Genomic DNA, 27,127 nt, shown 5'->3' with positions numbered 1-27,127 from the left:
TACAGCTGATATTAATATTAAATATAAACCTAGGTTTGGTATATCAACAAATAAACACTACAGCTGATACTACCATTAAATATAAACCTAGGTTTGGTATATCAACAAACAAACACTACAGCTGATACTAACATTAAATATAAACCTAGGTTTGGTACATCAACAAACACACACTACAGCTGATACTAACATTAAATATAAACCTAGGTTTGGTACATCAACAAACACACACTACAGGTGATATTAACATTAAATATAAACCTAGGTTTGGTACATCAACAAACACTATAGCTGATATTAACATTAAATATAAACCTAGGTTTGGTATATCAACAAACACACACTACAGCTGATATTAATATTAAATATAAACCTAGGTTTGGTATATCAACAAATAAACACTACAGCTGATACTACCATTAAATATAAACCTAGGTTTGGTATATCAACAAACAAACACTACAGCTGATACTAACATTAAATATAAACCTAGGTTTGGTACATCAACAAACACACACTACAGCTGATACTAACATTAAATATAAACCTAGGTTTGGTACATCAACAAACACACACTACAGGTGATATTAACATTAAATATAAACCTAGGTATGGTACATCAACAAACACTACAGCTGATACTAACATTAAATATAAACCTAGGTTTGGTACATCAACAAACAAACACTACAGATGATATTAACATTGAATATAAACCTAGGTTTGGTATATCAACAAACAAACACTACAGCTGATATTAACATTAAATATAAACCTAGGTTTGGTATATCAACAAACAAACACTACAGCTGATATTAACATTAAATATAAACCTAGATTTGGTATATCAACAAACAAACACTACAGCTGATACTAACATTAAATATAAACCTAGGTTTGGTATATCAACAAATACACACTACAGCTGATATTAACATTAAATATAAAGCTAGGTTTGGTATATCAACAAACAAACACTACAGCTGATATTAACATTAAATATAAACCTAGGTTTGGTATATCAACAAATAAACACTACAGCTGATACTAACATTAAATATAAACCTAGGTTTGGTATATCAACAAATAAACACTACAGCTGATATTAACATTAAATATAAACCTAGGTTTGGTACATCAACAAACAAACACTACAGCTGATATTAACATTAAATATAAACCTAGGTTTGGTATATCAACAAACACACACTACAGCTGATACTAACATTAAATATAAACCTAGGTTTGGTATATCAACAAACAAACACTACAGCTGATATTAACATTAAATATAAACCTAGGTTTGGTACATCAATAAACAAACACTACAGCTGATATTAACATTAAATATAAACCTAGATTTGGAATATCAACAAATAAACACTACAGCTGATACTAACATTAAATATAAACCTAGGTTTGGCATATCAACAAATAAACACTACAGCTGATACTTACATTAAATATAAACCTGGGTTTGGTATATCAACAAACACACACTACAGCTGATACTAACATTAAATATAAACCTAGGTTTGGTATATCAACAAATAAACACAAAAGCTGATATTACCATTAAATATAAACCTAGGTTTGGTATAGATGTACTTGCTAACAAATACAAGAGCTGATACTCACATTAAATATAAATTAATTAAATTTCCATTCGCACTCTCAGTGCACAATTATACAAACACTACACAAAAATACCCAATCTATTATACCTGTATATGCTATCAAACATATAAATAATTTAAGATTTCGTTAATATATTTACAATATCGGAACTATTTTGTGAGAAGAACAAAAATTCTTTGAACAATACATAAACTTTTATTGCAGTTTATTTTTATAAACATATTAATGTCCATTAACAAACACAATAACTGATGCCTACACGCATAACGTGGCCCTTCTTCACGTGTATTGGAAAGTCAATCTCCGTTTCCAAAATAAGTTTTCTTCTTCTAATGAGCTGTGGTCACTACCATATGGACTCACTCCACTAAACATTTGTCGTCTAGGCTATTTTTCGAAATCTTCTTTCTCTCTCCCTTTTGGGATTTTAACATGCCTATTTTGAGTAATTTTTGGTCTAGATTTGGAATTTGATGTCTGAAATTGCATTATCTTTAAGATTTGGTGAGATGAAGAGAGACTTAAAGACGGAAGGATAATTCTTAAAAATGTTGTGTTGTGAACTGCCAAAATCTACTGGATGAGTATAACCGGTAGTAGTCTACTTTCAATTTGACTAGCTCAAAATTGTCATGGTCATCATATATTGAATATTTTAAGAGACATTAAGGATTGGTCAGACTTTCATTCGACATATTGGAAAGCTTTCAACGAGATTTCTGGAAAAAGTTGTAGAAGGTTGAATTTCGTGTTTTAACATGGGAAGAGATGGCAAATGAATTAGTGGAGTGAGTCCCGTGAACTCTGATAATTATTGGTTGTCTCCCTTTAATGGTTGTCTGTTCTATCGTATGCATAATATGTATATCATACACTAGCCCCACAAGGCTATTGGTCCACAAAACAGTATACATGGTGTTTTATATCACAATCTCATATTTTGCTGTGCTAAAAGAAAGATATGTTTACAAGACAGTGTTGGTTGACGGAAGCCCTTTTTCACCTTGATAAAGGACAATCTTCGAGATTTCACCATGCATGTGTTAGCAGAGCTAATATTTGGCAATAACATTGTAACTCGCTGTTGGCATTGTAGCCGTATTAGAGTTTATTTCTGACGTGTAGTTTATATCGGGTCAGATTGTGGTGACAAATATACTGTTAATTGAGCGCTGTTAATTATATCAATCATTAATCCTATAAACTTATCCTTAAATTTGACTGGTTAGCTCAGGTGTTGCGACTTTATGGTTCACATCAGGGTGAGCACTTTTCCGAATATCCTTGACAACTAAAGTCAATACCTGCTTGTTTCTATCCCTTAACCTTTACGCTTACTTTAGACGTGGTTCTGAAAGCGTACACATCCCATAGTTTTCTTCATACAGTTTGAATTATGCTGTGTTCGCATTTTGCTATTTAGATTACTTATACAATACTTCTTCAATATTTTCAGGTATTTGTAGTTTTTTATTGTCTTGGTTTAGGAAAGATTGGGATGAGGAAGTGAGGGTTAAGGCATAGAAGAAAAAAAAAACGTTTGAGAATGCGATAGAAGCAGATAAATGCTTCTTGTAGGTAAAGGATCTCGTCGTCCTTTGGGCTCTTCTTTGATTTCAACATCGTCGTTTTCAGTTTTTGAATTCTTCTTTTAACATGAAATAGCCAAGATAATGTCAAAATTGGTATGTAATAGACAGTATAGTCAAATGGTGTTTCTTAAAATCATTAGGTGGGGGCCAAGTCGGGGCCACATATTTTTTAAGGGGCGGCCAACAGGAAATTCTTTCCCTATGTATAATGATAAGAAATTTAAAATTTTAAAGATTTCTCGATTAAATGAATTTTTGAAACTGGCTTTTGACCATGACTTGGTAAGATTTCTGGTTTTAGTTTCATTTTCATGATACTGGTGTTTGGATTACTGATATTTTGTTTTGTTTTATTTTCAGTGACTGAACTATTGAGGCATCTTTTGGGTACGAATGTCACGATGTTATGTACGTGATGCAGTTTTAAGAGGTTTGGTTAAAAATTGCTTTGCTCAAGTATATAAATGAGTTGACATGGTAGATTGGTGACTTTTCTAAATGTTATGGAGCGTCGCATAGCATTTTACGGGTGACCACTGTTTCCAAATACTATACTGTTCATCTCATACATACGGTGGTTTGTTTAGGAGATGTTTAATTTTTTTTTATTTATGATTTAATTCTACTTATTTTTCATTTTTGTCTGATGAATTATCATTTTCGTTTAATATTCTTTATTTTTGTTTCCTGAATTATGATTTAATTCTACTTATTTTTCTTTTTTGTTTTCGAATTATGATTTAATACTACTTATTTTTCATGTTTGCTGAATTATCATTTTTGTTTGCTATTTTTTATATTCTGTAAACAAAAATGATAATTCAGCGAACAAAAATGAAAAATAAGTAGAATTAAATCATAATTCAGCAAAAAAAAATAAAAAATAGTAAAGAAAAATGTTAATTCGGAAAACAAACCTGCTAATTCAGCAAACAAAAATAAAAAAATAAGTAGAATTAAATCATAATCAAAAAAAATTAAACATGTCCTAAACAAACCACCGTACATACACCATTTATAACTCAATCTCAAACACATACCAGAGCAAATCCTATCCAAATCAAATTTTCTGCTTACATGTGTCCTCAAACCTCCGTAAGCGCAACGGATGGCTCAGTGAGCGATTTTCCTGTGTGTGTGTAGATGATTGTGGGCAGCTTTACCCCCTTTATGACATCATTACTGTAGCGGACATTCCTCTACTTCTTTTTTCACTGATCAAATACCACTCTCGGTTTCTTTTATACAATGACAGTTTTGCGGAATCATCGCATGTACACATGCACATGTAATCAGAGTTTGAGTTGCGCTTACGCACATCCGTAATCGTAGCTTAAAGCTGCGATTACATATGTCCATAAACTCAAACACAAAATTAATCTCAAAAGCAACTCAATATAAAACGGACCTGAGCAAATCCTATCCCAATACTTAGCAAATCTAATTTTTCTGCTTAGATGTGTCCTCAAACTCAAACTCATCACCTCCGTAAGCGCAACGGATGGCTCAGTGAGCGATTTTTTACGTCTGCGGACGGCTGCGATAGGAAGTTACGATTTCTTTTAATATGATGCGATAGATGTAAGAAACATCTAGAGGGCATGGGAATTTATTCACTAATTTTGTAACTGTTTGCTTTCTGATTTTCCCCTCCGTAGCTTAAAGTGATACTACGTCTTAGAATTAACATAAAATTTAAGAATTTTAAACTTGGCGAATAAGAGCCAGAAGATATACCTGGTGTCATAAATAACATAACAGGATCATTATATAATCCGATAAATCCAAAAAACTAGTAATTATCCATAAATATGCAATTAACTATTGAAAAACCCTTAATATCAAGATTAAGCGTTTTTCAATAATAACTTAGTTTTATGAATTTTCCAATTTTCCAGATTTTACAGGGATTCTGTTGTAACTTTATGACACCAGGTAAGCTAACTGATGAATATATACTCATATTGACCGTTTCGAGAACTTAAATTTTATGTTCATTCTAAAACGTAGTATCACTTTAACACAGTTACTGAGCTCCACAGTTCTGCAAAAGATCATGTCGGCGATATTGTGTCCCACTTTGCTGGATGACTGCTTTGCATAACTACATGTAATGTGGTCAGAATTGGCTATGCCATGAACCTGCCTATTATTATTTGATCATTGTTTTCTCTAATGTGTTTTGATTGTTTACAAGTTGAAGGTGTAAAAACATGTTAAAATGGGTGTAAAAACCGGTTCTAGTTGTTAAAATGATGAAGAAGTTGGACAAGTTCGTTCTATGACCACAGGTTACTAGTCGTATAACATAACAAGTCTGTCACAGCATATACCTCCAATACCCCCGAGGTATTATCACACATCTTCTGAATGAAAAAAATATGCTTGAAATCAGGCCTTGAGGCAAGAGTCGTTACATGTCATTGGCAAGTGGTTAAATTTAGATCTTGATTATTACAATTGAACAATCAATAAAAACAAAATAGCGGATTACATAATAATATGGTAAGATGGTAAATGGGTAATAATACATGCAAATGAACCATTAGATCATGACATCTTTATTCAATGGTATACCTTTGAGAAGCTGTATTTTTTAAGTTTCAGCATTTTATATGTTGGTATAAGATGGTCATCTCATTGGATCCGTTCACGCATTTGCGGCACTGAATGGCCGCAGATTCCGTTTGTTAACGTCCAGTGGCTGAGCCGGGTTTACGTCCGAGGGGGGCGAAATATCTGAGATTGCCAGAATTTCCTACCTAGTTATTTAGCAATTCCTTCAGAAATTCTTTTTGCTCTCAGACCCTAACATTATAATATATAGACCTGGAGACTATATTGATTGATTTTAAAAAGTCTTAAGTCTAACCTGGCCGCATTAGATCTGTATCCTCATTTTAACCTTCAATTCCGTACCAAATAGAGCCTAAAGGGACCCCAGTAATGCTAGTCCATGCCCGAATCCACGCCCGATATTTCACCGAACAGTAAAAAACTGAATTACACACCCTTACCCCTCATATTTTGAAAATTGTATTCAGTGTCGTTGTTTGCAGAATTGTGTCTGAAATTCCAGTGAAATCTCAGATAATAGAAATGATTGTCTTTTGTTTTGTTTGAATGTAATTATCTAAATGAATATATAATATTACACAAATAATTTTTAACTCCCAAGCGTTCTACTTATATAATGCATATAATCATAGTTATACCTTTTTTTCATCAGGTAAAAAGTCTTAGTAGACCACTTGATTGGTGGTTATTTATAGATAAAGAATGGCGATCTATTCAAAGATAGAAAAACTTGCTCTGGAACCGGTTTGGCGACTGTTACTAAACAATCAAATGTCATTCAAGCGAATCCTAAATAGAATAGCGGCGAGGCCCAGTGTTATGATCAATCTCATTCTAAATTATAACGGTGTAAAGGTGTGGTGAAAATACTAGGCGTTAAAACTCTCGCCTGTATTGGACTTAAAACAATACAGACATTTCGATATTTTTACTGTTATACATGAACCAGTTCCACTTAAGGTAAGTAATAATTTTAAGTTTTATTTCTCTGATGATTGGAAGGGGAGAAATCGATATCTATTGGAGTCACACCCGAAGTTTGGTTGCTAATATATAATATATAAACTAATTAACAGGTGTAATACACCCAAATCTGATAGACAATGTTTTGAGATGATTTCAATAAATAATCATTGTTTTGAGAAATTGATTTTTTCTAATGACATTGTCCAGAAACCTTACACAAATTTCAAGGAACAGAAACATTTGAAAACTGCTTAATAAACTTTAGGAAGCTGAATTAAGTATCTTTAAGGGTATTTCAAATTTGATTTTGACCAGAAACACCCTTCATTGAAATTAATTTTGACAATTTGTAAATCTAAATTTTAATTATTAAAAAAAGTGAAAATCAGATTAATATTTTATTGTTTTGTTTTGTTTTGTTTTGATTTGTCAAATTCCATTGGTTTCAAATCTAGTTATGACAGCATTTTTAGGTCTAAGCAACTGCCCAGACAAGAGAAAAAGTAGTAAAATTTTATGAGGGTTTATTGATCATTAAAGTAAAAGTTTGAACTTTCAACACCTTATTTCGCAGTAGGCCATGTATCCAAGACATGTTGACCTTATATAAGGATAAGTAAAGGGATAATCTAGAAAACGAGTATTTATATGAATATGGATAATCCTTGATATATGATAATTCCACAAATACTGAACATTAGTAAAAAATATAGATTGCAAATGCAATAGCTAATAGAATTAAAAATCAAAACTAAAAATAATGTCCATTTTCTTGGAAAGCATGATCAAAAATATCATCCATTCATTAGATCTATGAATAGAGTTAATATGAGAAGGCCTATTATTCGTTATATGTATGGGAGTGTACTAGGGATTTATTTAGTGAGAACTAGTAGAACAGGTCTTGGTAATAGCTCACTGTGAGATATCTATTGTATTTTATCAATGCATGGGTGCATCAGGGGCTCTTGTATAATATAGGCTGGGCCAGCCCACATATCTTACCACTTATACTTCGACTTTGTGATCAAACTGATTTTTGGCAATTTTTTAAAGCTTTGTTAAATTATGGGTGTTGGCTATGTGAGTTTGGATAAAATTAAATCACTTATATAATGATATCGTAACTTTGAATCACAACACATCACAAGCAAACATTAAAAAATAAAATAAAGATTAAGAGAAGTTCCTGATATAAAAGGCATCAAGTAAGTTTCTTTCCCTTTCAGTTTTTTTTTTCATACATGTAGAAATAAATGACAAATTTACAAGTTGTTCGTATTTCAGATCAATAATAAATGAATTGTCAGTACTTGTGAAAATTATTATTTAAATTATAAAAACTCATGTAGTAAAGTTATCTATTACTTTGTATTTGATAATTCAAACAAAGTCATCTACATTGTATACTAATTACATAATCATTCATTGTCTTGTTCTAATTTTCTAATTAATGCCATATGACATCACAAATGTATTAAATAAGAGCACAAAACACTGTTTTTAAAATAAAATTGTTTAACTAAAACGCGACTGACTGAAGTAGTTTCATATATCTTAAGGGGTATTCAACACTCTGTTTCAATGGATATCACTGTTTGAGTTAGTAACATTATTTGCAATCTTGTTAGCTAGTGAGAACTCTTTGCATTTATATGCAATGGTTAAATATTACAGTGAAATAAAATGTGAATTTCCACTCATAGAAAACATTGTGCATAAAATGTAATTCTTTACAAGATGTTCTTGAAAGATCCATTAGTACACAATTTGTGAAAATAAAAAATAAGTAGTGTACAAAATAAGAAAAATTTGTTTTCTAAAATGAACATTGATCAAAATTTGTCAGTGTGATTTACATTTACTAAATATTTAAAGAGTCTTAAAGCCGAATTGAAACAGAATATTATGGTGAAAAAGAAATCAATTTGAACTATTTTCAAAAGATACAACCAGAGTCCATTAAAAAGAAAGGATTAGTCCCTTTGTTAAAAAAAATATATTAAAACCAAGAAAGATGCTGATAAAAATTGATAAACTTTCGTATAGAAGAATTGAAATTATCCATTTTTGAAGCCAGTTCATACATTCCTGTTAAACTTAACTTTGTTTATGTTCACAAAAATGCTAGAATTTGAATTCAATTGTAAAATTGAGATGTTATGTATAATTCCAGGGCTACATAAAGAGGAACTAAAATGGGTACGTCCCCACCAATGGGACCATTATTATTATTATTACTGATTTTATCAGTTACCTTCACACAGGTGTCAACACAAGGTAAATATACTGTTTTATTGTTTTCTTTCTGTAACATGTTTGAATGTTTTTTCAATGTATTAAGTTAAGTTAATGTATCACTTAATTTAGGGGATTAATTATTAGAATATTATTCCTACTAAATGCTCATTGTTTTTTTTTGAATATATTTATAACTGGTTGGGCTCGTTTCCAGCCATCTGAAAACCATTATTAATTTACAGGAAACATATTTGTTTATTTGAAGGAATGCTTAGTTGACCATTTGACAAGTAGAATTTGAGAGCAACTGTTAGCATGTAGGAGAATCAAATCTATCTCTGGTGCAATGATAACTGAAAAATACAAAAAACGACTCTAAGCAATGTATATGAGTTTCAAAACAAAACTATTTTGAAATTTTTACTTAATATGAAGTATTTCAAACAAGTCAGTCATCAGCTTGAATGGTTATTAAATTTTATTCATTTTTGCTATAAGTGAAAGTGCTTCAGTCGAATTAAGACGAGTAAAGAGCAACTGCTTTATGATTATTTTTATTATTAAATCAGTATGATTTTACAACATATTATATAGATTATATCAGATCAAGCATCAACTGGTATCAACAGTACCCGTCTTCCATGTCCAACTACTCATATTCTGGTGGGGCTTGTCCTACGGAATATTTTCAATGCTATGATGGAAATTGTGTATTACGATCATGTCTATGTGATGGAGAAATAGACTGCCAGGATGGATCTGATGAATTAAATTGTGCCAGCAAAGGTTTTACCAAATTAAATTTTTACAAATTTTCAAATGTTTTGGACTCTTGGAATGATATTTTTGAATCTATTGGTTTCTGGTTATGATAAATGTATCTCCAGGCATGACTAATTTTGATGGATATTATCATTGTCTCCCTTGCCCTTCCATCGAACCCTGTCCCTCAGTGTTTGTTATCCTTCAGATATCACAATGATATCAAATCAGATTTATAAACTAGCAAATAGCTGAATTCTGTTATTCAAAGTTTTTAAAGTTGCAAATGGTGAGATCAAACCATAGAATTTCAATCAAAATGTGACAGTAACAAATTGCTTGATATAATGAAGTATTTGAATTGTAACTATTTGCTAGAAGTGACTATTGTAAAGAAATTTTGATATTGCAAATGGCTAGATATCACAATAGGCTTATATACAGTTATTCATAGGAAGTTTAGGTAAAAGAAATTTTTGGTGACTCATTCTTTGTGAGAAACCAAAGCTACACCCTGTATTGAAATAGGATATATTTAGCAATGCTTTTACCTTCAGTTTATTTCACAGGCTTTTATTACATAATTTCACCAATACTTTTGGATTTTGTTTTAATTTCAAACTTCAAACAATTCTTTTTAGTTTAACATAATTTCATAGTCCTTGCAGAAGTCACGAATAATTGTCATATAGTTTAGTTGATGTTGTTTAATTGGTTCTGTCTCCTTGGCTATAGGTCAGAATCCATATGATTTTCTTGTAATGTTTGCCAAAAGTGTTCCGTTGATTTTATTCCACAAATGATAAACTTCTCTTCTGCAAGATTTTATCAGATCTTTTGAGCAATAGTCAAATTTCTATTGTTATATGAGGAGTTGTTAATGTTCTATTGCGCCGTGTGGGTGTATGTTCTGTTGCATTGCAATTGCAATGTTTTTAATAACATCAAATAGCATGTTTTTTGGTATGAAACCATTGAATTTATTGTTTAATGTATAAGAATGATTAGAAATATATTTTGCATGATTGGTGAAGGCTTTTTTGAATGTAATTTTTGTTTTGTTTTGTGCATGGTAAACACATATAAATAAGCATAGCTGTCATGCTATGCAAAATCTTTTCAGGTTCACATGTTCTCTTGCATTTCTGTTCAGAAACACAATTGAAATCTCGCATGTAATTAAAACTGATTGATTCATTTCTTCACTTTTAGTGCAGTTATATGGTGCTCAAACAAGTAACTAGATATTTGCTTTTGAGGTTAATATCTCAAGGATATCTGGATAGTAATGTCACTAATGGATTGTATTTGATTGTAACAAAAACCTGTAAATTACAAAAAGTAGCTATAATATCAAATTCACTATGGAATTTTACTAAAAACTTGTTTTGACTGTAATTTTTGAGAAAAGTGAAATCAATATATATACATTTTGAGGATATGGATACAAATTTCTTCATTTCTACTATAATCAGATAATCAAATATCAGCTACAAACAAATGATAAAACTCAGTAACTTTTTGAGCACTAGATCAGATCATTTTTATATAAATTTTAGTTATGGCTATGAATGTTATGTTGATGGAAAATGATTTACTATATTTTTTTTGGATATGACATGCATGAATGATTTCGTGAGAAATATATATAGAAAATATGATGAAAGATGTTTGCACCATTACAATTGAGATATGTGTTATCTCTGCATGTCGACATGCACATCTGTCTGTGTTTACTTAAAATAAGGGCATTTGGGCAGAGAATTGTTGCCCTTTTCTAGCATATATGAAATTCTCCAGTTGGTTTGTAAAAATTACATTAAACTTGGTTTGTATAGTAAATACATAGGCTATGCACGAGTTTATTCCAACACAACTGAAACAGTTCTCTTTCATTCAAGTTCCATATTACTTTTTTTCTGCAACTCAATGACATCAGGACTTTTTGACCAATCAAAACTAATTTATTTGTCAGTTTAGGAGCACTTGTTCTGATTGATTTTACGAGCAAACCTATTGAAATATCCCATATGATATAAAGGCAACTGTATTAATACTGTTAACAAAACAATATTGGCCTATGTGGTGGAATTTGTATATGGTTGTAATCAAGATATTAAAAACCAATGAAAATTAGATTTAAGTCATTTATACCAATTCTCAATATTTATTTTTGAATCATTTGTGTATTCAGGTTGTAGTCTTCCAAATACCACAGAATTTGCTGGAGATTTGATCCGAGTCAGATTTAATGAAGTAGATTTACAATCAACATTAGATGGTAAGTACAGATAATTAGATATTACAGTTACTCTATTTCTTCATATGTTACATCTACATGTAAGGCAGAGCGTAGATTGCAGTGGAGATATGGTTTGTGGCTAATATGATTATCAAAATGCATAATTTCACAGTCACCAGTGGCGTTTCTAGGAAACATTAGGCGAGGGAACGAGTAGGGCCACACAATTTTTCAGGGGGGCCACAGGCCATTCTTTCACAATTTAAAATGATATAAAAATGGAAAGTTGGGGGGCCCCCCTGGCCCCTCCATGGAAACACCACTGACAGTCACAGGATTGGTTCATCAGAGCGTTTTCTGAGTCAGAATTGATATAAGTAGAGGCTTAGTAATGCTGCATCAATAATGATAGTTTTGCTACAGTCACAAAAGACTAATTTAATGTTCGAGTTAAGGGGCCATTGTTTTGTTGTTCAATAATCTTGGTTTGTGAGTTACATAAAGGTATATATTAAGTTGGAAGGCTAATTTTTTTTTTCAGTATGTCGAGATATTTAGCTGCTCAAATTAAAAAAAACAATAGACCCTTGCATTATCAGAAAGTTTTAAATAAACAAATCCTGCAGTTCATTTTAAGAATGCCACAACTGTCTAAAAAATGATTAACGTAAAGCTTTTACAGTTGCTGTGTGTTCTGGTTGGTGTTGGAGTACTATTGTAAGTCACTGTAAGGACCAACACTAAAACTAGTTAAAACTGCTTAAGACAATAAGGTGCAGAAAAGTAGGACATAAAACTCTATTTGTTTCATTTCCACTTTGTCATCGACCCTTTGAAAACAAATTCAGTTTGATATATATAGCATATATAATAACTTGTTTTAATATGTATTACAGCAAATCGACAAGAATATCGAGGATTCCTGGGAATAACAGCACCAGTAGGTTCAGTAACCTTACTATTGGGTCAGAAAGGTGCACCAGCTGTACCAGAAGAACTCGCACCAGCGGACTATTTTGAGATTGTGTATTTTAATAATGAACCAAGAACTGGTCTTACTGGGTATTTTCTACAGTTAACAAAAAGTGTTGACAGAGATGTACGTTTTCCTTCTTACCATATTACATAGTGATACAAAGACGATCTCTTACAATTTCATGTGCTGAGCGAAACGTTGTAAATCAGGGGAAAATTGTCTTATAATCATCAAATTCATTGTGAATCACCTATACCTTAGTATATGTTCTGTATGTACATACACCTGAAATGAAGGTCAAGTGGGACTTTGTGACTCACTATTAAATGTTCAAAATGTACAGGACTGATGTAATTTTAAGGTACCTGATTTGACAATGATTGTGTGAATAATTATTAATTTATAATGAATATTTTGTTTATAGGGACAATTACCTGAAGCTACTGATGATTTAAACAGTGTAGAATACCAGATTACATGTAGTGTAAATACAAATCCAAATTTTGTAAGTTTGCTTTCTTCTGATAGTAATTAGTATGCCCGTGATGGAGTTTGTACATTCCCTGTAGGGAAATATTTCACTGTGAACGGTATAAATGTAAAAGTGTTGAGAAAAAAAATCTACAAAATTATCCATATCTTGTAATGGATATTTAACAGTTACTCAGATTATAAGTAAAGTGAGACCATGTATATCACTGACTGTGCTCTGGGATGGTTGAAAATGAAAAAGAGTACTTCTCAATGCACAATGCATCAAGCTACCTAACCTGGAAGAAAATAGTATGATCATTTCAATTTGTTACAATTTCTTTTTAGAAATCTTACTATTTGGTGAGAGTTATTTTTGAAGATTTAAACGACAACACACCATCATTTACTCAATTATTATACAGTGGAACTGTTAATGAGGTAAGAGTATATATTGTACATCAAAGAAACTCTAATATTAGCATATTTTTACTTTTTTTATTTGATACAATAATTATGTATCTGATTAATAACTTTATAACAATAAGGTTTTTTTATTTGTTAACTTTTAAATGCACCATCAAAAAAATAAACTTTCTTATTTAGTTGACGCCTATTGGAACAACAATCTTTCAAAGTTTATCGTATACAGATTTAGATGAAGGTAGTTTTGGTAGAGGAGATTTCGCTATTTTACCTGGTGATGGAACAGAGGTTTGTATGAGTTATCTTTCTTTATGATGTATTTGATATGGCCTAGAGAAATTGTCTATCAATATAATATTTCAATTGGTAGTTATATTTTTACGTAGCACCAATTTCTTAACTATTACATGTATTGTATCATCAAGGTGAGTTGTAAGGTGTTTCTGTAGGGATATGGATCAGAGTGTCTGACTTGTGAAACCTCAATTCATTTTAATGGGACATAAAACCGTATTAAACAGGCTGTGGGCATTGATTTTCCTTCGACAATAAGAAAAAAAAATGAAAGATAATGTCCTTGCGATATTCACTCATTACATATTGCTGAGAGTAATTTGTCTCTTCATTAGTCTAATCAGGAGCAAAAATAATCTGAAGTCAATTTGTATCTGGTTAACTGAGATTGATTTAAGATCACTCACTAAATCTTTTGGCTATGAAAAAACATGTATTACAAGTAACTGTTAAAAATTTTGTATGCTTATTGTTATAAATTTTTGTAGTTTGATGGATCAACAAAGTTTGAAATACAAACATCAGCTACAGGAGAAGTCAGTGTTAAGAATGTTCTAGATTTTGAAGTTTTAAATGCAGCTCAAAGACCAGTATATAATTTAAATGTTTCAATATCTGTAAGTCATGATTATTACTAGCAGTGAATATATACTGAATACAATTTCAATTAGACAAACATACATTTTGCAAGGTGACATTATTTTAATCAATTCTTTGTATTATTTGTCTAATAAGCAGATATTCTCATTCTCTCAATGAAGGCAACATATTTATTTGATCAAATAGCACTCAGGTTTTATATAAAGTATTCTAAATGATATCTACCATAGAATCCCTTTTGTACAAAATTTCAAAAATTTGTACAAAATGTTTTATGAAAAGCATGCTGCTATCTTTTGTCGTGAGGTTATGTTACCTTGCGTGGCAAGCTAACAAGTGCATATATGCATGGGGCTATATAGATTCTGATTCTCCACATAATTTTGAATGTTTAGGATGGTGGAAATCCAAAGAGAGTAAATTATACAACACTGAGTTTGGCCATAACTGATGGAGATGATTTACCACCAGAATTTGTCTATGAATCTTGTATTGTTGATAGTGGTGTCTGTTTTAATCCTTTATATAAAATTTCTATTACATCTGGACTTACAGTAAGTAACCTCAGTTGTTTATTTTATATCTATATATTCAATTAGCACTTGCATAATATCCATATTTATTATAAGTTATCTATTCTAATCACATTACATCTATATGTACGGTAAGTTATCTATTCTAATCACATTACATCTATATGTACAGTAAGTTATCTATTCTAATCACATTGCATCTATATGTACAGTAAGTTATCTATTCCAATCACATTACATCTATATGTACAGTAAGTTATCTATTCTAATCACATTGCATCTATATGTACAGTAAGTTATGTATTCTAATCACATTACATCTATATGTACAGTAAGTTATCTATTCTAATAACATTACATCTATATGTACAGTAAGTTATCTATTCTAATAACATTACATCTATATGTACAATAAGTTATCTATTCTAATCACATTGCATCTATATGTACAGTAAGTTATCTATTCTAATCACATTGCATCTATATGTACAGTAAGTTATCTATTCTAATAACATTACATCTATATGTACAATAAGTTATCTATTCTAATCATATTACATCTATATGTACAGTAAGTTATCTATTCTTATCACTTTGCATCTATATTTACAATAAGTTATGTGTTATAATAAAATTACATCTAAATTTGACTAACTTTTTTCAGAGTGGTCCGGTTACTGTTTACCCTGTGCCAGCTGCTCCTGGTAATGCAGCCACAACCATACAGGCTCGTGATCAAGATACTATGAACCATACAATACAATTCTCTATCCTTTATAGTAAGTAAAACTTACATATATATAGGTCTTATGTCTATACTTAATATGTTTGTGAAAATTGTGTTTAAGAAAACTTCACAATACATGTCTTCTATACATGTAATCCATTGTTTCTGAATTTCAGCTGAACCACAAGGATATGAAAACAGATTCTCTATTGTAACATCTGGACCATTTGTTAATCCTGCTGGAACACCATCTTATAAAAGTCCACTGTATAGAGCTCAGATATCCTTAGTTTCAACAATAAATAGAAATGATCCACTTTTACTAAATGCTGGAGGACAGTTGCAAGTTATAATTAAGGTAATTACAAACATAAAGTATCTAACAATCTATACAATTTATTTTATTTAATATTATTGTTTAACACAGTGAATTTCTATAAAAACTACTAACATACCAATAACATATATGCTTTATATTTGGTAGGCTCAAGAACAAGAATTAAACAAGAGATTTAACCGTGCCATACTTCAAGTAAACGTCAATCCAGCCAATAGCAATCCTCCTGCAATAGGAAGTACTTTTACACCACCATTTGTAGGATATATTAGAGAAGATGCTGCTGCTGGAACATTAGCTTCAAATCAAGATTTATCTGAACCCATGAGACTTATTTTTACTGATGCAGATTTGGTATGTACATGTTTGTTGCTTCACATTCATCAGACACCTTATAACATAGCACAAAGTGTTGATGTCTTTTAAAGGATATGAACCTGATAACATTTTGTCCTCTGGTCCAGTTACATCAATGTTAATGATCAGGGTTTTGTTTCTAAAGATCAATCTATGGTATTATCTATCTGACGTATCTGTTTTGTACAGATACAAGAATTGATAAGCAGCTAATGAAGTAACATTGTTTTACATGAGATGCTGACCCGCACTTCAGATCTCTTAATTTAGAATCCTGATTAATTTTAGACTGGTGGATTGACCCAAGATTATGATATAACAGTTTCACCATCAACAATATTCAGAGTGGATGAAAATGGTTTTGTAAGATTAGTTGCAGGTGGTTTGAATTATGAACAAATAAAAAGCTATACATTTGATGTAAGTTATTTTTTTAGTATTGTTACTTGTAGAAAAATATTGGAGTCTAAGGCAAATTTTGATATTCAGATTTCCCTTATTAAGAGATAACACGGAAATAGCTTCCAGTTGTTTGAATGGGACGCTAAACTGTTTATTACAAGCAAGAAGTAGGCTGATACCACTGTCCTGGTTGAATTTCTCTCTTTCCACGAGTAAAAATATAAACATTTCATTTACAGGTTACTATAACAGAAAAAACACCAGAGAGAAATAATGGTTCAACCACTGTAACAATCAATGTTCTAGATGTCAATGACAATACACCCAGATTCTTATCTAATAATGGCCGTTATGTTGAAACTGTTCCAGAAGGAATCTATACAGTTGCTTCCTCCAGATTAATCACAAATGTAAGTTGTTAGTAGTTTTAGAGAGTTTCTGCTTTAATTTAGAGATTGTCTACATGTAAATGATTGTAGGCCTACATCTTTGATACATGATATTTTGATATATGTTTGTAATATTAAAACTATTTCTTTTCAATTGCAAGGGCTTATTATAGATACAATGGTATACTAGACCTGTATAACAGTGATGTGAATGGAACATATAAGATCTTAAACCCTACCTTTGTATCTGTGGTCTTTTAGCATATTATTTTTATAAATAAAAGATGAATAAAAAGTTTATGATATTAATATTTCAGATGGCAGCTGAAGATGATGATGATTCCACTGATTTTAATCAAGTCAGCTATGTTATTGAATCAGTTGAACCACCTCCAAGTAATAAATTTGCTGTCAGTGATGCTGGTGCTATAAAATTACAAGGTACTGTTGTTGAAGGAGAAAGATATGTAGTTACTGTAAGAGCTTCAGACAATGGCAATCCATCCTTAAGGTAGGAATTTGAATGATTTAAAATTTATCTAAAAGATTTAACATGTTTGCTAGATGACATAATAGTTATTCAGCTATCAGGATAATAGATCTCATCCAAACTCCCTTAATGAAGAGTTATAAAGATTGATATGATTTGATATATTAATCAAACAACAAGTCATAGCAATTCATTGTTGAGACTATAACATGTAGGGCCTATACAAGTTTGTTGGTTTGTCAAGAGTATTGTGTGTGTTTTTCTAATGAGCTATAAGTAAAAACTGTACATATATATTAAAGTTGATCTGTATTATTTTTCAGTAATGTTGGAGTTCTGTATTTGACTATCACATCATCAGGAAACAAAGGTCCACAAATTAGAGAACAGAATTATGCCATCACAGTTAGTGAAGGCATTCTCCTTAATAGTGTTGTCTTTAATTTAACTGTAAGTTCTTTTTTTTTAATTTCGATTTAAATGTGGCTTACAAATTGAAAGTGTATATCGACTTTCAATGTACCTTAACACCACTGCACTTCAGTTACTTCTGTTTTGATTTATTAGCAATTTTGGTAAAATGAATTTCAATGTGAATTGATTGATCTTTAGAGCATAATTGGGGATGTATTTTAGGCTACAGATCCAGAGAATGGCCTTCTTACATATAGTATTACTGGTGGAAACACTGATTCTGATTTTTCTATTAACAACGCGTAAGTTTTTACCTTTGTTCTTTCAAGTACAAAACAAATACAGCTTGATTTTTAAGATGACATTTAGGTAGAAACCTGAGTGCCTAATGGAGTTCGACTTTTGTTCACTAAGATAAGGCTCTAGCATTCTTCTCCCGTTTCCCCTCTGTCAGTGATGCAAGTTGGAGAGGCTTGTTGTTCATATAGAACAGTGAATTGAGATCCCTTGTGCTACAGGCTTTGCATCGATCTCTCAATGGTTGTGATACCAAAAAGAGTAAGCACACTGAATGGAGTCATGTGTCTTTAGAGACAGCCTGTTAAATGAGCCTATCATCTATGTAGATATGGTTTACAAATTTATAATTCTTAAGTACTTTCACATTGAAAATAATGTTTCTATTTTCTTTTCCAGTGGTTCAATAAGTAATGTTAAGTTATTAAACAGAGAAAGAACACAAAGTTATACTTTAGATCTTTTAGTTGAAGATAATAGTGGCTTGGTATGTATTGTTTATATATTCAGTAGATTTTAAACATTATAATAGTATAGCTTATCATCCAGACTTTAACAGTTGAAATCTAGCATCTTATTAGTTGTTAATATTACCTTAATCTGAAGCTATTACAGTAGAGATAACTGGAGGTTGGATCTGTATTTCTTATTGTTATATTTTCTATACAGACTGCTACTACCAAGTTGTTTATAACTATTACTGATGTAAATGATAATTCACCAAGGTTTGTGGAACCAAGTTATGTTCGTTCAGTAAATGAAGGTGTTGTTAACCAGTTATTAGCAACAGTAAATGTAAGTTTATTTTTAAATATATAATGCTGTATTTTTTGTATTTGTCAGATTCTGTTGTGTAATGTTTTAGTGCTGGAACATAGTAAACCTGACTACTGCTGATATCTTTAGGGCTTTTATTGAAGGCTGACTGAATTAATTTTAGTGAAGATTAGAAATATCATGGACAATATTTCATATAAACTTTTAATATTCATTATTCATACAGGCTACAGATACAGATAGTGGACAAAACGCTGTATTTACCTACAGTTTACTTGATGATCGCCAAAATCTGTAAGTTTTTAATCGCCAAAATCTGTAAGTTTTTAATCGCCAAAATCTGTAAGTTTTTAATCGCCAAAATCTGTAAGTTTTTAATCGCCAAAATCTGTAAGTTTTTAATATCATTCATGTGAACAGAAGTGATAAAAAAATTGCATGTGTTCGCATGATTTTTTCAATGAAAGGAAAACATTTGATAGATTATGAGAATCTGGACATAAATCAATCATTTATCCTAGATAGCTAACAGGAAAGCTGCAAGAACTGTTGACTTTGAATTGTGTTTAGCATGAAAAACCTTGTTACTTATCTCTTAAATTTTTACAGGTTTCGTATCAATCCCACATCAGGAGAATTTTCTGTTGGAAATGTTGGTTTAGATTATGAAACTCAAAAAGTACACTATATAACAGTAGCAGCTATTGATTCTGGTCCTACACCCAGAACTGGTACAGTCTTAGTTACTGTGAATGTTCTAGATATCAATGACAATAATCCCAATTTTAATCCAGTCAACTATGAAGTTTCTATACCAGAAAGTTCAAGTATCACTCCAATTGTAACAGTTTCTGTAAGTAACTTGAATAGTTTACTTTTCTTGATTAAACAATTTGATGGTTCATTTTTAAATTGATGCCTTTCCCAATATTTTTATTAATCATTTAGTGGAATAAATTGCTCTAAAACAAATTGGTTTGTTTATCAAGAAGTGTAGAAACATTGTGTTTTCAGGGTATTTTTGAGCCTTAACAGAGAAGAATGTTTTTATAGAAGTACATGTACATGCTTATGTCAATTAATATTTCTAATATCTTCATAATTTAATTCTGATATTGTAGCTATTGTATTGTATATAGTAGTTACTTTCAGTTTTTTTAGAAAGCAGAAATAGAGACTGTAAAAAAATTCTGATTATATTATGTATAGAATAATTTTGTATTTCATTATAGGCTAAAGATATGGATGAAACAGCTAATGTAGTATATAAATTAGTAGCCAGTACAGATAGCAATGATTTTACTATTGATGGAGCCTCTGGTTTAATTAGTAGTAAAGTTAATGCTTTAGATTTCGAGACTAAACCAAGATATGTATTCCGAGTAACAACAACTGATGGTGAGAACAAGAATGAATTATCAGGAACAGCTACAGTTACTGTTAATATATTGGTAAGTCATTGATCTTTTGGGTTGTTTAACAACCTATATGAACTCATTAGAAATAACTAGAATTTCCATCTAAAATGATATCGACACTGTATAATACTGTTTCGTTGAACTAAACATTGATAATTGAAATACTGCTAAATAAAAAATGTGATGCTTTTTATTTTGTCCAGCTTATTGTATTTATTCATGATTTTATCTAGGATGCAAATGATGGTAGTCCAGTTTTACAACTAAACACAGTTGATGTCAACCTTTTAGAAACAGAAGTTATTGGTAAACTAATCAGCACTGCTGTTGCAACAGATACAGATTCTGGGGTAAGTATTTTGGTTGGTTCATCTGATAGCATTTTTTTTTACACCCTTATTTTTGTTTTTCAAATATTTTTATGTATTTTGACTTGTTTTTACTTACTTTTATAATATTTGTTAGTTTTGTATTCTATTACTTCTTTTGGATTTTTTTAGAGGGATTTTTAGATTACTGTCTTGGTAATATTGTGAAAATATTTTTAGAACTAAGCATTATTTTATAGAAATATTAAAACAAAACCTGAAAAATGTTGTTACTCAAAGTTTTAAGTTTTTTAACATTTCCATATCACTCTACAATTTCTGTAAGGAGCACTATTTTAATAGTGAAACCCTATGAAATATGGATTTGTTGGTATTGACGAATTTTGTGTAATTCTTGCTCTTTATCTATTTCAGAATAATGGAAGAATTATTTATTCTATTGATAATTCTCTGCCAGCATTTGGTTCCAATTTATTTTATATCAATCCATCAAGTGGTCAAATTGTTGTGAAAGATTTATTGACGTCTGATCCAGCTAGAGCTACTGTTTATACTGTAAGTTAATATATAATCATACACACATGTACTTATCTCACAATCCATAAGTTGAAGTCCACAAACTGACAAAATTAAGTATGTAGCTATGAAATGGGCTCATAATCACCTTAAATAGTCAAGATAGAAATAAATGGCAATACCAATACTTTATGCATGATGATGTTCATATCGGTAAAATTCATCTGACTCTATTTGACATGAGGGTCATGAAATAATGAAACAAAGTTTACTCATTACCAACTAAAACTATGTACATGTAGTATTTTCAGTCTATGTAATATTGTTTCTTTTTTTTAAAGCTGACAATTAAAGCTTCTGATCAGGGTGTCGTTCCCAGATCTGATACAGCACAACTTACAATTAATGTCAGAAGGAATCAAGCTCCAGTTTTTACACCTGATCGTTTTTCTTTGAGTCCCATTGATGTCAATGTTGGTGTTGGAACTCAAGTTGGTACAATCAGAGCAGTAGATCCTGATACAATTGTAAGTATCTTAGTGACTAATTCAATCTCATAATTTATACTGTGACTTTGACTTCAACATTTATAGATATTGTCTGGTGCATTACAGCTAGTGACTTAAGAATGTCTAAACTTTATGTTTCATATTTTGATCAAGTTGACTTAATGCTATCGTTCCTAATTGTTTAGACTAGATTCGTTAATAGTCAGCATTTTTACAAACTTAAAGTGTTTAATTCAGTTATGTTTCACAAACAATAGATGTGTATTTAGAGAGTTAATTTGTATTTTATAGTCCCCATTCAACCTGGTCACACATTCGTTAATTGGGGATGGATCATCTGGAGAATATTTCCAAATTGATAATACTGGTATTGTAGCTGTTAGAAGAGATTTGAGCCAGGATTCACCTCTAAAATTTGAATACACTGTAAGATTATGATAATTATTATATCCTTAATTTGATTCTTATTCTAATTTGTGTTCAACTTTATAAACTTGTCTTTTGAAAAGACATGACACAAAACTGCAGCCTGGTGGAACAACTCTTGACAAGTTTAGACTGACAAATTTGGGTAACAAAAACAGTTTGTGTCCCCTCACCTTTAGCCAACTGACAACTTGACCAACAGATCCTAATATGATGTTAGTGCTCTCCCCTGATTTATAAAGGTTCCTGACCACAACTATTATTGAAACATATTTGTCTATTGTAGTTGAGAGTACGAGCAACTGATGGACCAGGATTATCTGATGAAGCTGTAGTGACACTTACTGTTAATAAAAATACCGCCACACCATCTTTAATTACCCAGAACTATACACAAACCATTATATATACAAAACCTGTTAATGATCCTATAATAAGAATAGAAGCTACAGATGGTGACAGAACAGTAAGTTATATAAACATTATTTATCGCTCGTAGAAAAATCTTTTTTTCTAACAACAATGCAATTTTGTTTTGTCCATATTTGAATCTCAGATCTCTGACGGGAAAATTCGTGAACTTATATTTATAAAGTAATGTCATATTTACTAATAAAAATGAGAGCTCATCTTTTACTGTTGATGCGTGATTTAGGTGTAATAATTCAATCAGGATAACTAGTATGAATATGTATGTTGTTGATAATAATTGTATATGTTTTATTTTTGTAGGCACCTCACAATACATTAACATTTACTGTAGCTGGTGATACAACAGCACAAACTTATTTACAAGTTGCTAGTAATGGGGATGTTAGTTTGTCAAGAACTGTACGAGACACAACATTAACACGTCTTGATGTAAGAATTATTCCATATCTTACACAGCCTGGGGGTACAAATAAGGGGTAGACTGACTCAATGGGTGCACAACTGTTGAATTGATTTGGTGCTTTCTGACACATATTTTGGAGCAAAAATGTATAAAAATCATATTTTTAAATTTGTTAATAATATAGTGGGGGTGAAAACCACTGATCTTACACTAGTTCGAACGAGAAATTGCTTGTATTTATTTATTTTTGATAAAATGATGTTCAGTAAGATTTAAACGACTACATTTAAACAATATGTACTGCACATACAAACAAATACATACAAAATATTTTATTCTCTTTATCCTTATCTTTATAATAGCAAACCGAAATCTTCTAAACTAAAAACAAATATGCTCCATGCTGAAGAATCTCTGTACTATAGAGTCTACAGTTAAAATTGAAAAGAACTAATTTACCTTAGTGCACACTGCATGATGTTTTCAATCTTCATAACTTAAGATCATCCCAATCTGTAGCAGAAAAGTGCTCCATTTCATTTTTATGTGTTACGTTAGTAGAAAAGCTATGTAATTTGATTTTGTAGGCTGTTGTTAGAGTATCTGATAATGGACTACCAACTAATAAAACTGCACCAAGATCAGCTTATGTTATTATCAATATTGATAGAAATGTCAATGCTCCTATATTTTTTGGAAGTTTTGATAGAACCATACAGGAAAACCAGACTTTGAATGTTCCATTTTTAACAGTGTTTGCCAATGATTCTGATGCAAGAGTAAGTGTATATATAACAATTATAATCTTTTGAGATCAATAAATTATTCCAGTAATTCTAGAGAGTTAGAAGAATTTGAATATTGGATCAACACAGAGTGATAAGTAATTGAAACAGTTCGAGTAATACAGAATTTGTATATATACATGTGTATTTCAGTTAGACAAATTGCATCAATTTGAATAGTGTACTGTATATAGCTTGAAAAATAACCTAACATTATTCTGTTTTCAGCCTGAGTTTAGTCAAATATCTTATGAATTAATTGGAGATCCGCCAGCAGCAGATTATTTTAGAGTGTCTCCAAGCGGTGCTATATCAGTAATTACTAGTTTAGGTCAAGATGATGGTAGAGACAAATATTTTGTAAGTATATTTTAAATGAATAGAAGTTGTCACTAGATAAATAGAAGTTGTCACAATATGAATAGTAGTTGTCACAAAATGAGGAGCAATGGTCACAAGATAAATAGAAGTTGTCACAAGATAATTAGAAGTTGTCAAAAGATAAATAGAAGTTGTCACAAAATTAATAGCAATGTTCACAAGATGAATAGAAGTTACTGAAATAAGTATAGAAAATCTACACCTAACTCATCAAGAGACATTTAATGACAAAATAACCTAATGATATAATGAAACCTAAAGAAATTACTAGGTGCAGAAAGATCAAATCAAATCTTCCTTTGAATTTGAAAGTTATAGAAGTTAATAAGGGAGACTGATATGTTGATTTGCTCCATGAAATCTCAGACTTTCTTTCAATATAAAATATGAGTGAAGTGTTTATTTTTTGTTTCAGTTGAGAATTGTTGCTAAAGACTCTCAAACTAACCCAAATAGTGCCACAGCTTTAGTGACTATAACTGTAGTGAGAAACTTGGCTGATCCTGTTTGGCAAGCTGTTAGTTATGCTGATACTATTGGTGAAACAAAACAATTATCTGAAGTTTTCATAACTGTTGAAGCTAAAGACGATGACAATACTGTAAGTTTCTACTTATTTTTATCAAAAACATTTTTATAAACATGCCTTGTTTTTCATTTGCGGCTAAAATTTATATTAAGAGTAGGCCCTCAGCTAAAGTTTGGAATTTTGTGACAGTTGATTATTAAACTCTATATCATTGTCAAATGAATTGTATTATAGATGTCATTTTTGTTTTATATCAGGCACCAAGTAACACAGTCTATTATGAATTGGTTGGTGATGCTAAAGGTCTGGATTATTTCCAAATTGGAAGAGAAAGTGGTGGAATTAGTGTTAAAAGGGCATTATACACAGATACTGATAGGACTACAACATATAATGTGAGTATTATATTTGACTGAAATAGAGATTGTGTATAAGATTTGACTGATTAAGATAAAGATGGAGTATTTTGACTGATTAAGATAAAGATATAGTATTTTGACTGATTAAGATAAAGATGGAGTATTTGACTGATTAAGATAAAGATATAGTATTTTGACTGATTAAGATAAAGATGGAGTATTTTGACTGATTAAAATAAAGATATAGTATTTTGACTGATTAAGATAAAGATGGAGTATTTTGACTGATTAAGATAAAGATATAGTATTTTGACTGATTAAGATAAAGATGGAGTATTTTGACTGATTAAAATAAAGATATAGTATTTTGACTGATTAAGATAAAGATGGAGTATTTTGACTGATTAAGATAAAGATATAGTATTTTGACTGATTAAGATAAAGATGGAGTATTTGACTGATTAAGGTAAAGATGGAGTATTTTGACTGATTAAGATAAAGATTGAATATTTGACTGATTGAGATAAAGATTGAATAAGATAAAGATTGAGTATTTGACTGATTAATATAGAAATTGACTGGTTATAAATTGAGTATTATATTTGACTGATTAAGCAAGAGAATAAGTATAAAATTATGTTTGACTGATTAAGATTGGCTTTTATTTTGAATATTGTATTTGTGAAATTAAGTATACTGAAAAAAATGGTGCAGTTTTTTAAATTAAGCAATCAAAGGGTAAGTGAAAACACACAGAAATATGCTCTTTTTAAAAATATTTAATTTAGCTTGATAACTTATTTTATTTTTCCAGTTACAAGTTCGTGCTTTTGATGGAGGAAACCCAAGTCGTGCTGCAACTCCCAATATTCCGGTTACTGTAACTGTTTACAGAAATAATTTCCCTCCCATTTTCCAAGGAGTACCTTTCCAGCCAGTAATTAATAGAGGCTTTACAAATGGTCAAGAGATAGAAACAGCTAGTGCTAATGATAGGGATCCTGTAGTAAGTTTTCTATAGTTATATTGACGTATGAAACTGTAAAGAATATATAAAAACTAACCTCTCCAATTGATTTTATTTTGAAGAAATATCTTGTGATTCCTTAAATACTTGAATCAAATCATAATATATTCTATGATTTACATGTAGTTCAACATCTTTATTATAATTTACTCTTGTTGACACCTGTCTGTTATCAATAAAGTTTAGTGAAGCTGTTTGTTGGATAAACTGAAGTTTATCTATAAGAAATACTAATTAATGATATTGTTTAATTACAGGCAAGATATGGTAAAATAACATGGAGTATATCAGGACCACCTGATGCTCAGAATCTTTTTGATATTGATTCTAATACTGGTAGAATAACTGTCAGAGATGCTACTGCACTCAATGCTCGTACAGAGTTAGAATTTTTGGTAAGATGATAAATGTTAATCTGTGTATCATGATATTGTGAAATTCTCCATAAAAAATTTTGTTCACTTGTATTTCAATGTGAATATCCAGATTCAATCTTGTGGTTGGT

At 30.7% G+C, this 27,127-nt stretch overlaps 1 protein-coding gene across 1 annotated transcript in view; it reads left to right on the top strand.

The window, feature by feature from the left end:
• Positions 1 to 17,401: 17,401 nt before the first annotated feature.
• The window catches only part of LOTGIDRAFT_106548 (hypothetical protein), a gene marked incomplete at both ends in the record, with an annotated part of 62,100 nt that continues 52,374 nt past the window's right edge, over positions 17,402 to 27,127 (top strand). The window contains 4 exons of the mRNA XM_009062019.1: positions 17,402 to 17,555; positions 18,664 to 18,736; positions 20,118 to 20,361; positions 20,741 to 20,959. Of these exons, the coding sequence (XP_009060267.1) occupies positions 17,402 to 17,555; positions 18,664 to 18,736; positions 20,118 to 20,361; positions 20,741 to 20,959 (690 nt within the window). The remainder of the gene's footprint in view (positions 17,556 to 18,663; positions 18,737 to 20,117; positions 20,362 to 20,740; positions 20,960 to 27,127) is intronic.

This window comes from Lottia gigantea (assembly GCF_000327385.1).
Source record: "Lottia gigantea unplaced genomic scaffold LOTGIsca_5, whole genome shotgun sequence".
Classification (NCBI taxonomy): domain Eukaryota; kingdom Metazoa; phylum Mollusca; class Gastropoda; family Lottiidae; genus Lottia; species Lottia gigantea.
Note: the sequence above shows the minus strand (reverse complement) of the source record. Positions and strands in the feature narration are given on the sequence as shown.